This window comes from Mangifera indica, chromosome 2, assembly GCF_011075055.1.
Source record: "Mangifera indica cultivar Alphonso chromosome 2, CATAS_Mindica_2.1, whole genome shotgun sequence".
In the NCBI taxonomy this organism is placed as follows: Eukaryota; Viridiplantae; Streptophyta; class Magnoliopsida; order Sapindales; family Anacardiaceae; genus Mangifera; species Mangifera indica.
This window is the reverse complement of record NC_058138.1, coordinates 10,230,734-10,248,655: the sequence shown is the minus strand read 5'-3', so window position 1 is coordinate 10,248,655 and position 17,922 is coordinate 10,230,734. Positions and strand designations below refer to the sequence as shown.

At 34.4% G+C, this 17,922-nt stretch overlaps 1 protein-coding gene across 1 annotated transcript; it reads right to left on the bottom strand.

Moving 5' to 3' along the window:
• Nucleotides 1-14,512: 14,512 nt before the first annotated feature.
• Nucleotides 14,513-17,579, bottom strand: LOC123197636 (probable folate-biopterin transporter 7). The gene is made up of 2 exons (XM_044611971.1): nt 17,229-17,579; nt 14,513-15,794 (listed from the first exon to the last, which is right to left on the bottom strand). The coding sequence occupies exons 1-2, from the start codon at nt 17,491-17,493 to the stop codon at nt 14,737-14,739; spliced, it is 1,323 nt and encodes a 440-aa protein (XP_044467906.1). The 5' UTR covers nt 17,494-17,579; the 3' UTR covers nt 14,513-14,736.
• Between the last annotated feature and the right edge of the window lie 343 nt (nt 17,580-17,922).

Here is a 17,922-nt window from a genome sequence, read left to right as displayed (position 1 = left end):
AAATACTTACCATATAAACAATAATTATAGGATTAATCCTACCCTATGAAAATCTAAAATTTGAATCTCAATTGATGGTAACTAGACCAACATCTAAAAATATCAAGGGTTTCTACAAGCGAAAGAAAAACACCACTACCAAGAAACTCCCATAAGCATACTGCCACCATCGGCTCTGATGTTACCCAACCTATGGCCTAAATTTTGCACAATTCTCTTGATCTCAAAGGTCCTTCTAAGGTTTAACTTTTATTTATTTTTCTTATTTGAATGTGAGCGTTCTAATTCATTGGGGTAAATTTTATATAATTATTTTCTAAGGAATGATGAATAAGGATATGATTCAAATATTCAATTGTGATTTTAAGGTAATTTTGGGATTCAATTCAAATATATATATTTTTAAAAGTAATCTTTTAATTGTTTTTATAGATGAAATAATTGTTTTAAAATTTGTGGCTTTTCACGTTTTGGTAGTTTTTAATGGCTTTTGGGACTCTATTAAAATAGATTGGTTACAATCAGATATAAGTATATGTGTTTTAAAAATTGTTAGCATTTGCATTTCTAAGTTTCCATATGTAGGATTTTACTCTTGTGAGGTTATTGAACATAAATCTCTTTGTACTAAATGTTGAAAATCACTGAGAAATTGTTTCTAATTTTTTGAAGGATTAGTGTATTTGGTAATCTAGACATATTTGTTTATTAGATGGGTTTTTGGATAAGCAATGGTTGTTATGGGATTTTGATTTATTGTTGGAAAATGATTATAATAAGAATAAAGAATTGCTAACATAGTTTGACATGTACATGGCATATTGGCTCTAGGTCCACCTATGATAGGTCATCTCAATTCAATTACATGAAAACTGTCATAAGGCAATCAAAGGCAAATGGATGGCAGTTGGAATATTATTTAAATGTCCAAAAATTGTTATCCTAATAAGGAGAACACAAATAATGAGAAATAAAAGTATTTTTTATATTTTACTTTTCTCCTCTCCTAAAGATCAAATACACTGTCTCCCTAAGATTATAGTATTCGAGCAAACAGGATTGTGAAAATGACTCACATCAATGCCTTGCAGTGATTTGAATCATCTGAAAACTAGAATGCAAAATCGGGTGCACTTTTCAATTTACAGAATTTGAATTTGACTTGTTTAAATTTTGCAATATTAGAATTAGAACCTAGGTAGTGTATATATCATGTATTCTATCAAAATTAAATTTTGAATTATGTGATTTTTTATTGAAAATTTATTAAAATTCAGATTTTGGACACAAATTAAATTCAATGAAATTGCATGAAATTTAGGACTAGAAATGTGTTTAAACATTGCTTAGAGTTGTTTTACATGCATAAATTTAAAAAGGCCTGAAAACGATAGCAAAACTATGAATTCAAAGCTAAAAACTGTGATCCATGATGGGAATTTCATGCCACCATTTCACTAGATTTTGATGATGTTGGCATCAGAAGTTGATACGAGGTGACTTGTCATCAAAAGAGTTTCAAAAGCCTTATGTCTCATCAACGGATAATGGCTTAAATATGGCCAATTGAACTGACCAAGAATTAAGGTTCATAATGCTAATCGAGGATGCTATTGAGTTGGAGAAACTTGATTATCTAACCAATTTGGTCAATAGATTGTCCAAACCCGTTGGTTAATAAGTGAACCCATGGTCAATCGGGTTGAACCCAAATTGATCAACACCTATTTAGGTCAGTTGACTAATCAATGGTCAAAGTTTGATCCATCATTGGTTGAATAGTCAACAACATCACTCAATGTCAATCAACGATCATAAACCATCCACTGACATGTGAGAGTGTATGACAATATGTGAGCGACCTTTCCTAATGTAAGACAGTGCGTGTGGCTCATTCTCAGCATGTGAACACATATAAGATTGTGTTTTGGCCCATGGCAATGCATGAGACACTGTTTTTGATGTATCTGGGTGCATGAAACCTATTTTTTGGTGTGTGACAACTATATAATGCTTTAATCTATAAGTGGAATGTGTTCTATGGGTCCTACAACATGTAAAGGCATATAATACCTTATTTCAGCTCTTAAAGCCATATGTCGGTGTTTCAAAATATATGTTTCTAATTCATACAAGTTTATTGACTAGGAACCATCACATTACGTATAAAATTTGATCATCTGATAGTCTAATGATGTATATTCAAAATATGTATATATAATTAGTTGTACTATCCTAATTGAAAAATAGATAGCATATAGTCTAATTATATTCATACATGACCATTAGCTTGCGTAATGAATGATCTTGTTCAGGAAAAGAATACGAAAATTTTTGGAATAGAATAAATATATTACAATTTACTAAAGAGCTACATATAGTAATATACGTGATAAAATCCACTTCTTTATCGTCATTATCAAAATTAATGAAATGTGAGGTATTTGACTTACGTGAATGACATGGAGACTTTATTATAGATAAAGTGACTCTTAGAATGATACGAGTTGATGAAATAGTCCTAATCATAATAGTGATACATTTGTTGTATCATATATTATATATGTTAAATGTAGAAATTTTGATATTAATGAAATTTAATGAAATTCTCATCCAGAATTAATATTGGCATAGTTAGATTAAATTTTAAAATGTCAAGCATTTGAGTCATGGAAGATAATTGGGAATGTAGTAAACTTTTGATTTTGTGCCCTATGTAAGATATTTTAAATTTTAATGCATAATTACGACAATTAATGTATGTTTGTTGCATTGATTGAGTTGTGTTTGATATATATTTCTATGATATAATTATCTATAACATCCTAGAACATGATGATTTGTCTGAATGAAGATAATACTAAATAAGGATAATTATAATTTGTGGCATTTAAAAATGCACAATAACTTAGATTTTGCTTTAGACGTCATAAATCAGGTTATGATAGAGCCACCACTAACTAAGCAATAGAAACTTAAATAATGTTTTACATAAATGTGATGTGGATGCATATCACGCATGTAAGAAGCAAAACTCACTTCGTATGATATCTTAACCAGTTCCATGAATAATGATCTATTATAAGAGTACCAGTAATGCTCAACTACAGATGCAATAAGTATAGTTTTTAATAGAAAAGTTTGGAGAAGCTACAATCCCTAAATGAAGGCAGTTGATCATTAAATTTGATAAAATGTGAAACATGATTAAGGAACTAAAGTCAACTAGGTGCATCCTAACAAATAAACAACAAGTTCATATAGTAAAATGCTTTCATCTTGAAAGTGGCAGCGTATAAAGATGTATATGACTCACAATAAGAATATAAAGACTTTAGTCAACAGTTCTAGTCATATAGAACTAGAAGACAAGTGCCTTTAAGGCAGCTAAACTAGGTACTTATGTGTGTGTTATAGAGTTGAGTTCTAAAAGTTGTTTATGATTTCAAACGTAAGTAGCCTAAGTTCGAGTAAGGGAAGAAGGTCGTAGAATTCTCAAAGAATAAGAACAAGAATTTAAAATGATAAAGTAGCAAATGTACAAGATGAAGAAACATAAATAAGATGAATTGTTGCAATAGAAGTAATGAGAGTTATTTTGCTTGTGATTGAACGAAGCTAAAAATAATATTGTCTTATTCTACATAAAGTGATAAAACTTTAGTTTCTAGTATTATGATATTAACTGAGTATTATCTTATATGGATAGACTTAAAAGACACCAACCAAGTAGCTCATGACAGATGAGCTTTAGTGGATTTTTATTGAATTATGAAGGAGGTAAGTTGGATTTATATAGAAAACAACAAAAAGGTTGAGGCAAGAGGGATGGACATGAGCAAATGAGTTTTGCAAGGTGGTTGAATTCTATACTTACATGAAATCTAATATGCTCTAAATGTCAGACGAATCTTAGTCAAAGTACTTATTCTTCTTAAACTACGCTATAATTTGAATTTCTCTAGGTGTTTTATCAAAATGTAATAGAATTGATTTCTATGGATTTATTTTGTTGTTGAATGGATATATGGTATTTATTACTCTTCATTATAATAATGGTAGTTTTTCGTTATTTATTTCTTCTATATGTATGGATGCGAATGCAAATATATAACATGTTAAAGTAGGGCAAGTTGACCAAGATGGATTGAATAGATTGACCTATAAAAGTTTATTAGGAACTTTCACATAAATAAAATTGCCTATGTGTGAGCATTGCCTAGCTAGAAAAACTATTAGAAACCCATTTGACAAAGTTGTAAGAGTTTGCCTTCTTTTACAATTTATATGTTTAGGTATATATGTTCCTATGAATGTAAAGTTTGAGAAGGTGTCTTATATTTCATTACTTGTATTGATGACTCTACTTGATTTAGTCTTGTCTACTTGATCTCTCATGATTCAGAAGCAGTTGAGTGCTTTAGAAGATATATAATTGAGGTTGAGAATCAATTAAACAAAATGGATAAGAGTTTTAAGAATTAACCAAATCTTAAGTACTTATCTGAAAAGTTTGTGGAACTGAGTAATAAAAAAAGAATAGTATGACAACTAATTATTTTAAAAACTCTACAACAAAATGGTGTAGCAGAGAAAAGAAATTGAACTCTATTGGAAATGTTTAGGTTAATGATAGCATAAGCAAAACATCAACGTTGCTTTGTGATGATGTTACGTTAACTATTGCTTATGCACTTAACCAAGTGTCTATTAAATCAGTTACTTCCACTCCATATAAGTTATGGTCAAGTAAAAAATATAAGGTAATAGATTGCAAACTTAGTAGTTAGCAGTGTTTAGCCATTACTTTTCTCATGAGTTTGAAAAACTATGACCGAAAAGAAAGGAATGTATCTTTATAAGATATACTAAACATTCCATAAGGTACGTGTTCATTAGGGAGAATTTTGCTGGAAGATTAACTAAAATTATATCATGCTACATTCATAGAGGATATTTTTCCTAATATGGATGGTACTGAAAAAAGTTTTCATCTAAATGAGATAGGGGAAAAATAAAGATAGGTACATCTTAACGATCATTAGTTAAGTTCTAATAAATAATACCTATACCTATTCCAGATAGTGGAAGCAAATGCAATTGAACTCCAACCTATTTTGGATAGGTACATCTTAATGACCATTCATACATCCTCAATTGCTTGCATCATCCATCTTGACCTAATGGAAACATTGAGATTAAGTTTCACTCTATTTCAAATAATAGGAGCAATGATCCTCAATTGTATAGGAGTAAATGTCTGAAAATACTCTAGTGACATTTTGAAATTGAAAAAGAATTTTTCATAACTACTCTCTAAAATGATAAAGAACTTAAAATCTTAAAAAAAGTTGGTTCATCCTTTGATAAGAAAATTGGTAAGATGCATTGGAAAAAATAAAGATAAAATACATAGAAACAAACCAAGTCTAATGTTTGATTGACTCACTACCGGATCAAAAACCCATTAGGAACAAATGAATTCCTTGAATTAATCATAAGACGGATAACAAAATAAATAGATACAAATTTGCCTTGTGACAAATATCTATACCCAATAAGCAAGTATAGATTGTGAAAAAAAAAGTTTTGACTAATTATAAGATCTACTTTAGCTTGTTGAATTCTAACTATAATAATACATTTGAATTTAGAATTGCATTAGATAAATGTCAATACAACTTTTCTTAGTGGAGAACTTAACAAAGAAATCTATATGCAGAACGTTACATTACCTAAAACTATTATTCAGATAGTGGTACTTGAAATTTCATAAGACTTAATGTCTTATGACTTTAAAATGATTAATCGAGATTACTATGTCCATGTAACAAAGTCTAATGATAAATTTACAATTTTATCTCTGTGTGTGATGATGTGTAAATAGCTGAAAATGATTTAAAGAAGTAATGATCATCAAAGGATGGTTGTCTGTGCTTTTGACCTGAAGGATGTGGATAAGTTGATTGTATATTAAGAATTAAAATTCGAAGGGATTGTTTAAAGAAATTTTTCACTCTACCACAAGAGCATAATTTTTAAAAGATTCTAGAATGATTAAATATGGTAAGCTACAAACTTGTTGATACTTCTATGTCAAATGGTAAATTATTGAACTAAGAAACATATCCCAAAACTCAAGATGAAAGTAAAGAAATGTCAATAGTTATCTATTCAAATATCATTAGATGTATTATATGCTATGGTATGTATATGCCTAGACATTTGTTTTTGTTGTCGAGCTAGTTAGTTGATATAAGTCAAATACTAAAAAAAACACTAAAAGACTGTCAAGAGGATATTGATATATCTAGAAACTCTCTGGATTATTGTTTATATGATTAAGGATCGAATTTACGTTTGATTAGCTATTGAGATGCCAGCTGGGGAGGTGATTTAAACCAACACAAATCAATTTTTGGCTATTTTTTCTTACTTAAAAAAGGCTTATATTTTGGAGTAATAAGAAACAGACATACGTAGCCTTATCCACAATAGAGGTCATTTGGTTAAGAAGATTTTTCGTGAATCTGGATAAACAAAATGATATTATCAGAGCAATAGTTGTCCGTTGAAATAATCAAGATAAAATAGTTTTCATAAAAAATCCCAAGTTTTATAGGATAACCAAATATATCGATACCAAACACATCATTTTCAAGAGAGAAATGAATGTACAATATAATTCTACGCATTTTATAGTCACTAATCCTTTGATTGAACTTGGTTTAAAAGACATATATCTTGCACATGTTAAATCTCTTGATTACATAGAGTATAATTGATAGGTTGTTGAGCTTATATATTGTACTGGTGACACAAAATCGCAAACCATGATTCAAGTTCATTTTGTTTTTGAATTTGCATCCTAAAATTCTTATGCTTTTACTATATACATATTATTTTTAGCTTAACAAGATTACAATGTCACACAAGTTAGAGATTGACTCACTCACATGAGCAATCGTTTTTGGCACTAAAAAAGCAACCACAGATGACACATTATTTTTAAGAAAAGTGGCACTGAGAAGACGTGTTAATGAGAGATGAGGTCATGGATAGATACATTTGAAAATGACTAATTTGGATTCCTCACATCCAAATAACTTGTAAATATCAGATGTGAGTTCTTAACATGAATAAATACATGCAAATGTGAAGATAATTAAGAAGTCAGTTTAGACACTGGGTACAACGACTAAACTAAAATCTACACAGTGTTGGTAATGACATTTGAGAAAATACACACTGTAGCATATGATTCATACCATGTGTGCGTAAGGTGACAAGTTAAAGTATTAAAAGGACTAATCCCTATTCCCTCATTGTGTGAGACTTTATGACGTTTACCTCATCTTGGTACTTTTTGACTTTTTGTTATTGTTCGATATTTACTCTTAATGTTGCTATCTTAGTTTGACACCTAGAGCCACGCATGAGTCAGTATATAAAACATGCCTAGAAAAACAATTAAGTTTAAATTTAGATTTTCGAATAAAAGAAGAAGGCTTATATATTACATGTATCTATTGACTAGGCGATCTTGTCACTCATATAGAAAAATGGACTTGATCATGAATATATAGGAAAATAACACAATGATAATGAAGGATTAAAGAGAACTAATGTTATTGAGTAAGTCTGGAGCACTGCGAATCTAATTTTTTTATATTTTATTTGGGTTGAAGCAACTGTGTTGTTCCAAACAAATACATAATATTTGGCTTCTAAGTGTTGGCACACGACACATTTACAAGTATGAAAAGTACTACTTTATGGGATTTTTGTGTGTTTAAGTATTTAATTCAAGTCTTCCATCATGTGTGAGTGGAAGGTATTGGGTTTGGGTCCACTCGTGACAGGTTAACCCAATCCGATTATATGGAAAACTGTCATAGGACAGTTGGAGGCACTTGGATAGCAGTTGGACTATTATTTAAATATCAAAAAACTGTCACTCTAATAAGGAGAATGCAAATAATGAGAAACATAAGTATTTTTTATATTTTACTTTTCTCCTTTCCCAAAGACTAGATTCACAGAGACAATGTCTCTCAAGGATTGCAGTACTCAAGCAAATGAGGTTGTAGAAATAACTCACGTCAATGTCTTACAGCGTATTCGAATCATCTGGAAACCAAAATGCAAAACCGAGTGCGCTTTTCAATTTATAGAATTTTACAGAATTCGAACTTGACGTGTTTCCAACAGGGCATATGATCCATGCCTTGGTATGACTAGGGTGGCTTGTTGGTAACGTTCTACTCGGCTTGGCTTAAACCCTCCCAAAGAAATTGCAGGCCTCTTGAAAGGTGCACAGCTTTCAAGCAGAGTGCTTGTGGCAAGATCATGTTTAGGAATCAGTATGTTTTGTGTATGAAAATCGAATGTGGGGAAGGTATGTTTTCGTGCCTAGCTGTACTTTTAATCTGTCGGTAATTTTAGTTAAGATTTTATGTAGAACAAACTGCTTATCGTGTGATGTATAAGTTAATTGGTCAAAAATATTCTTCATTCTTTGTGTTTCAACTTATGCAGCAACTATCTATATGTGTTGATGGCGTGGAGAGATGTGAGAATTTCTCGACTTAATATCTAAAGTCATTTTAGATTGAAATTTGGGAAGTAAATCGAAAATGTATGTGACAAGTCTTTCTGACTGAAGTGCTCTCACAAATTATACAGATATCAGACACTCTCTGTGCTTCTTTTTGTTTTTTGAAACTTTAAAACAGGGCATTAAAATCCTAGTGTGATTAATTTAAATTGAAGATATACACGTTGATTGTGTATTTTTGTTGTGCTTTCATGTGTCACACTTAGTACCTCATGACCTAGTTTTTATATAATTCCCAAATGCAATAGGCAATCTCAGCCTTGAATGAATCTCTTTTGACAGAAAAATATTTATAGTTGAATTAGGATTTACAAAATGATCAACAAATAATCCACTCAAGACAGGCTCGAGATAAATATAAAACCCAAAAATTAAATGGTTAGGACAATTTTCAATCGCTATAAATTGTTTAGTACTTGTTGCGGACTGAACAATTTAGAGGCACTTATGGGGTGATGGAGGGAAAATGGAAATATGAAGTAAATGAAAAAGTTAGCTGGGCATAAGGACAGTGTCGTTTTGCAATTATATTTCATTACTTAGTGCTTTTCAATTGTACGTAATTAGATGATACGGTGTCGTTGTCTTGCTTGTTGATTGCAATTGTTAGCTGATACGATGTCGTTCCATTAGTGGATTGTGGTGTCTTAAATAATGAAAGCATAATGAAAATGTTCAGTTTTGGCGCAAAACTCATGTTAAGCTTCCCTCTCCTATTCTGTAACCTTTCTCTGCTTCTGGAATTTTCTTAATTCTCAAATTAAGTGCGACTTCGTGCAACAGTGGTATCAGAGCTTCATCCTGGCCATGGCGGACGGAACTCGTCTTCAGGAATTGCGGCGAGAGCTCACACAAGTAATCTCTGAGACGGTGACTGAATCTGAGCGACGACAACAAGATCGACTTGAGGAATCACAAAACCGTCTTCAACAATCGATGGAGAATTTGCAGAATTTAATACGTGGATTGAGCATTCAACAAGCGGAGGTAATTGCTCAATCAGCACCACGACAAGATGAAGGCACATCTCGAGTGGTTCAAGAATCACGATATCCATGGGGAAGAGCAACGAAATTGGACTTCCCTCATTTCAATGGTGATGAGTTTGACAATTGGATATTACGAGCACAATATTATTTTGAGGTAGATGATACTCCGACCAATGATCGAATTAAAATTGCGGCATTACATTTGGAAGGACGAGCCATGCAATGGCACCAAGGGTTTATGAAAACCAGAGGTGATGTGATTATTTCTTGGGAAGAATATACGACAGCGATGAGGGCTAGGTTTGGCAACTTTGCGTACGACGATCCGTTGGCCGACCTGAAGAATCTTAAGCAGGTAAATTCGTTGCAGAAGTATCTTGATGAATTTGATGCATTATATCCAAGAACTGGCATTAGAGAGGACCAGGCTTTGAGTTTTTTTTTGTCTGGATTGGTGGATGAGCTACAGATGCCAGTGAGGATGTTTAAGCCGAAGACATTATCCGAAGCTTATTCACTTGCTAAATTACAAGAGATTACGGTGGCGGCCATCAAGAACCAGCCTAAACCACTTATTAAGACACCTCAGGTTCCTTATGCCAATAAACCTGGGTACCAAGGTTGGGCTAATAATAACTTGCCTCCAAAGCAGAATACAACTGCAGGCTTGTTACCGACACCGAATATTCCTAAGTTACCATTACCAGTTTCTCAAAAGACAGCAACAAGTAAAATGTTTGATGAAAAAAGGGCTAAGGGAATATGTTTTTGGTGTGATGAAAGATTTGTGCCTGGCCATAAGTGTAAGAAGAAGCAAGCATTTGTCATCCAATTGCATGTCGAACCTGATGAGGAAGAAGGAAATGAACTGAGGGAATCAGAAGTCAGAATTGAAGAACCTGGACTGATGCAACTTTCTCTCCAAGCTTTAGATGGTTCAGTGGGGTTTCGAACTATGAAGGTTAGTGGTATGCATGGTAGAAGGAAGCTTTTTATACTCATAGACTCAGGAAGTACTCATAACTTCCTTAGTGAATGCACAGCTCAGAAATTAGGATGTGTCATTACAGAAGTGAAGGGTGTTCAGGTAACTGTTGCCAATGGTCAAGAGCTCCAATGCAAAGGCCTATGTGAAAAGTTAGAGATTAAGGTGCAAGGCCAAATTCTTTACATAGATGCTTATACCCTTCCGTTGAGTAGTTATGATTTAATTCTTGGAGCACAATGGTTAGTCGGACTCGGTGACATCGTTTGGAACTTTGAGGCCTTAACAATGAGGTTTTTTGTAGGAGGGCAACAATATTTCTTAAAAGGTTATGCAGATCGAGAGGTTAGTGTTATAAGAAATGAGCAGCTAGGCAAACTACTACATAAGCAGCAGCAATTGGCCTTTATTCAGTTGTTACTAGTTAATAATGAGGGAGCTGAAATGCAGATTTATAACCTTCAGACGTGTGAAGGAAATGAGGCTGGGACTTGGCAAGAGCTGGACCAATTGTTGAATAAATATCAGGCCATCTTTGAAGAGCCTACAAGTTTACCACCAGTGAGGCTTCAAGATCACAGAATTTTATTACAAGAAGGAGCACAACCAATTAACATGAGGCCATATAGGTACAGTGGAATGCAGAAGGATGTAATTGAAAAGTTGGTTCAAGAAATGTTGGAATCGGGGGTGATTCGAAACAGCAACAGTCCTTACTCCAGTCCAGTGGTGTTGGTGAAGAAGAAAGATGGGACTTGGAGAATGTGTATCGATTATAGAGCACTAAACCAAGTTACCATTAAAGATAGATACCCTATTCCACTTATAGAAGAGCTACTCGATGAGCTAGGAGGAGCTGTTGTTTTCTCAAAAATTGACCTTCGTTCGGGGTATTGGCAGATTCGAATGCACCCTTCGTCGATTGACAAAACTGCCTTTAAGACTCACGAGGGCCATTATGACTTTTTAGTGATGCCTTTTGGCCTCACTAATGCTCCGTCCACGTTCCAAAACATCATGAATGAGATTTTCAGGCCTCACTTGCGGAGATTTGTTTTAGTTTTTTTTGATGATATATTGGTCTATAGTAGAAGCCATCAGGATCATTTATTTCATTTAGAAGAGGTGTTGAAGTTGTTAGAGTTAAACCACTTATACGCTAAGAGAAGTAAGTGCATTTTTGGAGCATCACATGTGGAGTATCTTGGCTATATTATTAGTGCTGCAGGGGTGACAACAGACCCTAAAAAGGTGGAAGCTGTGCAAGCATGGCCTATTCCTAGGACTCTTAAGCAGTTGAGAGGATTTTTGGGATTATCAGGTTATTATAGAAGGTTTATTAAAGGATATGGGCAGATTGCTAGACCACTAACAGAACTCTTGAAGAAGGATTCCTTCCATTGGACAGCAATAACGCAAGCTTCTTTTGAGCAACTAAAATGTTCCTTGAGTACAGCACCAGTATTAGCACTTCCTAACATGACCAAGCCATTCCTTATTGAGGCAGATGCTTCCAACAATGGCATTGGAGCAGTCCTCATGCAAGATGGTCATCCAATTGCGTATATTAGCAAGGTTCTTTCCCCCAAGAACCAACTTCTTTCGGCCTATGAAAAGGAGATGCTTGCCATTTTGTTTGCCATTCGAAAATGGGAGCATTATATCAAGAATCAACGGTTTGTCATACGGACTGACCACCAAAGTTTAAAGTATCTGTTGGAACAAAGAGTGACCACTCCTTCGCAGCAAGCATGGGTTGCTAAGTTAATGCAATTCGATTACACAATTGAATACAAGAAGGGAAAAGAAAATGTAGTCGCTGATGCATTATCCAGAGTGCCTGCATTAGAAATTCATAGCTTAACTGCTACCATTTTACCTGCTGAGTTGATGGAAAAAATCACAAAAGGTTGGCAGCATGATGATTACTTACGAAATATTATCACAACTAAGGAGCAGAATCCTCAGGCTTATAGCAATTTTGAGTGGCAGAATGGTCATCTGAAACGGAAAGGCAAGCTGGTGATAGCTAATTGTCCGCAATTACAAGAACAGCTACTGCAATTGTTTCATGATTCGTCTATTGGTGGGCATTCAGGGATCACTACGACTATGAAAAAATTAGCGCAGGTGGTTTATTGGAAAGGGATGTGGAAGGCTGTGAGGAATTACATTCGTAGTTGCTCCACTTGTCAACAATATAAGCCTGAAAATGTGGCTTCTCCTGGTCTGTTACAACCTCTTCCAATGCCTTCAGGAGTATTCACTGATTTAACCATGGACTTTATTGAAGGCTTGCCGAAGTCGCAGGGAAAATCTGTTATCTTTGTGGTTGTTGATCGCTTAACAAAATATGGCCATTTTATTGGCCTGAGTCACCCCTTCTCAGTACAGATGGTGGCTCAACTCTTTTTAGATCATGTGTATAAGCTGCATGGTAACCCAAATACAATAACTAGTGATCGCGGTATGGTTTTCCTTAGCAATTTTTGGAAAGAACTCTTCCGTTTGCAAGGTGTTTCTCTTCAGTACTCTACTGCCTACCATCCTCAAACGGATGGTCAGACAGAAGTGGTGAATAGATGCTTAGAAGGGTACCTTAGATGCATGGCGGGTGAAATTCCTAGTTACTGGTTTCGATGGCTTTCCTTGGCAGAATATTGGTACAATACCAATCACCACTCCAGTATAAACATGTCTCCTTTTGAGGCCTTATATGGCTATGCTCCTCCAATCCATGTTCCTTATTTCCCTAAGGATTCCAACATGCCAGAGGTTGACACAATGATGCGGATTCGTGAAGCCACCATCCAGATTCTTAAGCGGAACCTAGCACTAGCTCAGCATCGTATGAAGTTATTGGCAGATAAAAAGAGGACTGATCGTCATTTTCAGATTGGCGATTTTGTCTATGTCAAGCTACAGCCTTATCGCCAAGTTACTGTTCATCAGGGCAATTCCAAGTTTCAGCCAAAATACTTTGGCCCTTATCAAATTCTGGATGTTGTGGGACAGGTTGCTTACAAGCTGCAGCTTCCTCCTGAGGCCATGATTCATGATGTATTTCATGTTTCACTTTTACGACCTGCTTATGCTCGCGTATCGGCTTCTCCCTTTTTGCCTCCTCAATTTCAACAAGTTCTAAAATCTCCTCAGGCTGTTCTTGATAGGAAGCTTATCAAGCGTGGCCATGCTCCAGCTGTTAAATTGTTGATTCAGTGGCATGGGGAACCTGTTCAAGCTGCTACCTGGGAATTTGCCGACGTGATTAGGCAACGCTTTCCTGACTTCTCCCTTGAGGACAAGGAAGCTGGGGAGGGGGCAATTGTTGCGGACTGAACAATTTAGAGGCACTTATGGGGTGATGGAGGGAAAATGGAAATATGAAGTAAATGAAAAAGTTAGCTGGGCATAAGGACAGTGTCGTTTTGCAATTATATTTCATTACTTAGTGCTTTTCAATTGTACGTAATTAGATGATACGGTGTCGTCTTGCTTGTTGATTGCAATTGTTAGCTGATACGATGTCGTTCCATTAGTGGATTGTGGTGTCTTAAATAATGAAAGCATAATGAAAATGTTCAGTTTTGGCGCAAAACTCATGTTAAGCTTCCCTCTCCTATTCTGTAACCTTTCTCTGCTTCTGGAATTTTCTTAATTCTCAAATTAAGTGCGACTTCGTGCAACAGTACTTTAATTGCATAAATCCTGTTCTGTTGGCCTCTTCTAAATATCAAGCATTTGTTCTCTGAGTGTAAGATAAAATAATTGACATGGGCCATTAAACATCAAGAAAAGAACCACACTAAGAGATGGGGGGCTTAGAGCCTTCAGTGGATTGTAATTTTCCAAGGCTTTTTCTTTTGTCTTCCCAATATAATGTAGCAGAAAATTCATAGAAAGCAAATTTGCCACTACAAATTGTATGAATTGAAAAGTCTTTCATAAATACAAGTGTTTCAAAGTTAATGACACAATCTAATAAAACATCTTTTGAGAAAACTTGAATTACAATGCCTGTTGACTATCACATAATATTTTATAGTTAATATCTATTTAAGAACAATGATAAGAGGAGAAAAAAGAATTAAAAAATACAAACTAACTAATCTACACTCCAGGACTTTGTAGACTTGGTGTAAAGGCTACTCTTTTCTCCTGGGTTTAGTTTTCACTTCATCTGGTATAAAAGATGACAAGAAAAGTGGCAAGAGTGTGCTCAGTGCCTGAATTAGAAGGGCTTGAGGCAACCCAGAAAAATCATCTCCTGTGATTCCAATATATGATGCAAGGGCAACACCAAGGTATCCGCTCACTATCAATGAAAGGGCTATAGCTGACATGACAAAAGCCATAACGGAACCTTCACATCCTGGTGGACATACCTGTGCCATTAATACAGTGAATGGAAGAATCTTGAAAAAGAACATAACCTCTAACAAGCCAGAAAAAGCCACAACATATACAGAGTTTGGTACCCCCATCTCCCGATAAACCCCTTTCACAAACAACAGGTCCGAAATCATAAACACCGCCATCATTACTTGAATGCCTGAAATAAGTTTCCTAGGAGAGATTGACTTTAGGCGACGATTATAGATAACACCCCATAAAAGGAGTGCAGCCTGTCCAAATACCTTAGAGATCCCCAATACTGATGAATTGATCTTCAAATGCTCTGTTTGGTAAAAGAACATTGTTCCAGTCAGTGCTGGGATTATTGCATAGGATGCTGCCAACCATGTTACAGAGTTGGCAATGTCAGGTTTTCGTAAAGCAGCTGCAAGCTCAGCAAGCTGTTTTCTAATCCCAACATTTGATGAACTTTTGGGGAGTTTTAGAGACCTTTCATGAACAGTATTAGTCAAGAAAAATTGGATAGCAACAAGGAGGCCGAAAACAAGGAACATTGACCGGGGAGCAAATCTGTTGATGGCAATACCACCTAAAAGGTTCCCAAGGACTCCACCTGCAGAGGATGCCATCCAAACAAATGACTGAAGTTCACCTGAAGAAGGTGATTGAGAGTTCTTAGCTGAGGTAGAGGTCTGCTTTCCTTTCTCTGCAACAATGGCATCATTTGCAACCTCAGCAATTGAAGCGCCAAGGTTACTCAGGAGGAGGTATAGGGACATGCTGAAGATTGAGATGTTTGATTGTGAAAGAAAAGCAATAACTAACCATGAAACTGCTTGCAATAAAGCTGTGACAAAAGGGGTAGAAATAATTAGTGTACCATTAAGTTAAAAAATTTGAACACTTTGAGGAAAAACAAAATAGAGGAAAAAACAACTTACCACATCTAATGTTAAATAAAATAAAATAAAGACAAACTATTGCGAAAGAAGCAGGGCCAGAAAGTTGAAAAAAATAATGACATAAATAAAATTCATGATATGCTTGATTAAACGAAATGGTAGAATTCCTTTGCAGATTTCAGCAGCGACTTCTTTATTATTTTTATTTTCTTTCTGATTGACTGTAAGTCATCCCTAGTTTAAATTGTCTCAGTTTCTTACTTCAGAGCCAGTAATTATCAGAAAAATATCATATTTCTCCAGGAGCCTCCCAATGCAAAAATGATAGCTTTTAGAAAATTGTATCAACAAACCGAAAGCAGACATTAGAAGTGATGGTAAACAATATCGCCGCTTCCACATCAGAAAGACAAGACAAGTCACCATCCTAGTTAAAACTCTTCTAAATTTTGTTTCTTGAACTATCTTCAAGAGCCACCTCTATATTGGAAACAAGATCAAGTAGCTTCCTAGAAACAAGGCCAAGGCTGACAAATAAAATAAAATCAATTTAATTGTGGCGTTGTTTCACAAAAGTAACTGTAAACCCGCTTCCTCCAAACATCCCCAGACTAGAAAGTCCCATTTTACAAATGCGAGAAGCGGATGATGCGGGCTTACCAAGTAGTATTTTAAAATTTACAATAACACAAACTCTTGTTAACGCAAAATGCTGTAAAGGGTTTTCTCAGTAGACCATTAAAACTTAAACAAAGTGACAAGTTCAACATCAGGTGAGGACAATAAATCCTTGCTTCATTTAAAAAGCATCCATATCATTCCTCTTTAAAAGTGTAGAATGATTCAAAGCTAATTTAAAGAGTTTGGAGTATGGCAGTATGTGACACTGTTATAAAGCGAAAAACCCGATAATAAATCCAACTATTTGACATTTAAACAAAGTACGCCTTATTAAGCTCAAGATTAAAGAAAAAGTAAAAATAGCTTTTCATAAAGAGATAAAGAGTATTTGTATCTATAACCTTCGGTCCCAGATTCTCAAAACCGACCTTGAAGGCATCTTTCCATGGATCAATGTTTTCACACCTTTATTTGTTATTTTTTCTTTAAAATGAAATTATTTATACTTGGATTCAATCTGAAGCAGTTTGAAAATAATAATAATAATAATAATTTATACCACACAAATAATAATATTAATAATTAACTAAACAAATTGAATAACAAAATACAAATCTCTCAGCAAACATAGAATTGTAGGATTTCATTTTTTTTTAGTGCAAAATAAATGAAAATGAAAGTATTATAATAATGAAATATGAAAGGCAATGGCAAAAACATTATTAAAGAGAAATTAAGAGAGCAGAGTTAGTTAATACCACCAATGGCGATGTAAGGGACACGATGCTGGCCTGAGATATAAACGGCATCTGAAACGACGCCATAGAGAGGCTTACCGATCATGGGAAGATTGGCTGAGTTTAGCAAGAGTTGAAGAGTGGAGGGGTCGACATTGAGAGCGTCTTTCAAGAAAAAGTTAACGGCCATCCATGGAAAGCACCTGAAACCCTGAACCCAGAAACCCAAACCCAGCAAGCTCCGGGTCGAAGCAGAAGCCTGATCCGGTGAAGATGAAGCCACCATGATTGATAGATTGAACTAGAAACTGAGAGAAGGTTGGAAATTCTGGGTTTTGTAATAAAGAAACATACAAGGCGAGCTTGACCGTGAAGCATGGGACACCTGGATGTCATTTTGTCTTTGTTTTCCTTTTTTAACTTTTTTACCCCAAATGAGTCTTAATTAATGAAAAGTTAGTATTAAAAAATAAAATTATCACTTTTATTTGTATTATTTTATTTTCTAAAATTATTATATAATCTCAAATTTAAAAAAAATTAAATATAAATTTTTTAAATATCCAAAGGCCAAAAGACTTATTCCCATCCAAAGTTTGCTTTCTCTCCAAGTTTTTACCCATTATATTTCAAAAACTTAAATACTTATTTATCTGTTAAAATTTAATATTATTGTTAAAGATAAAATTATCATATTAAGATTTCATTTAAAGAA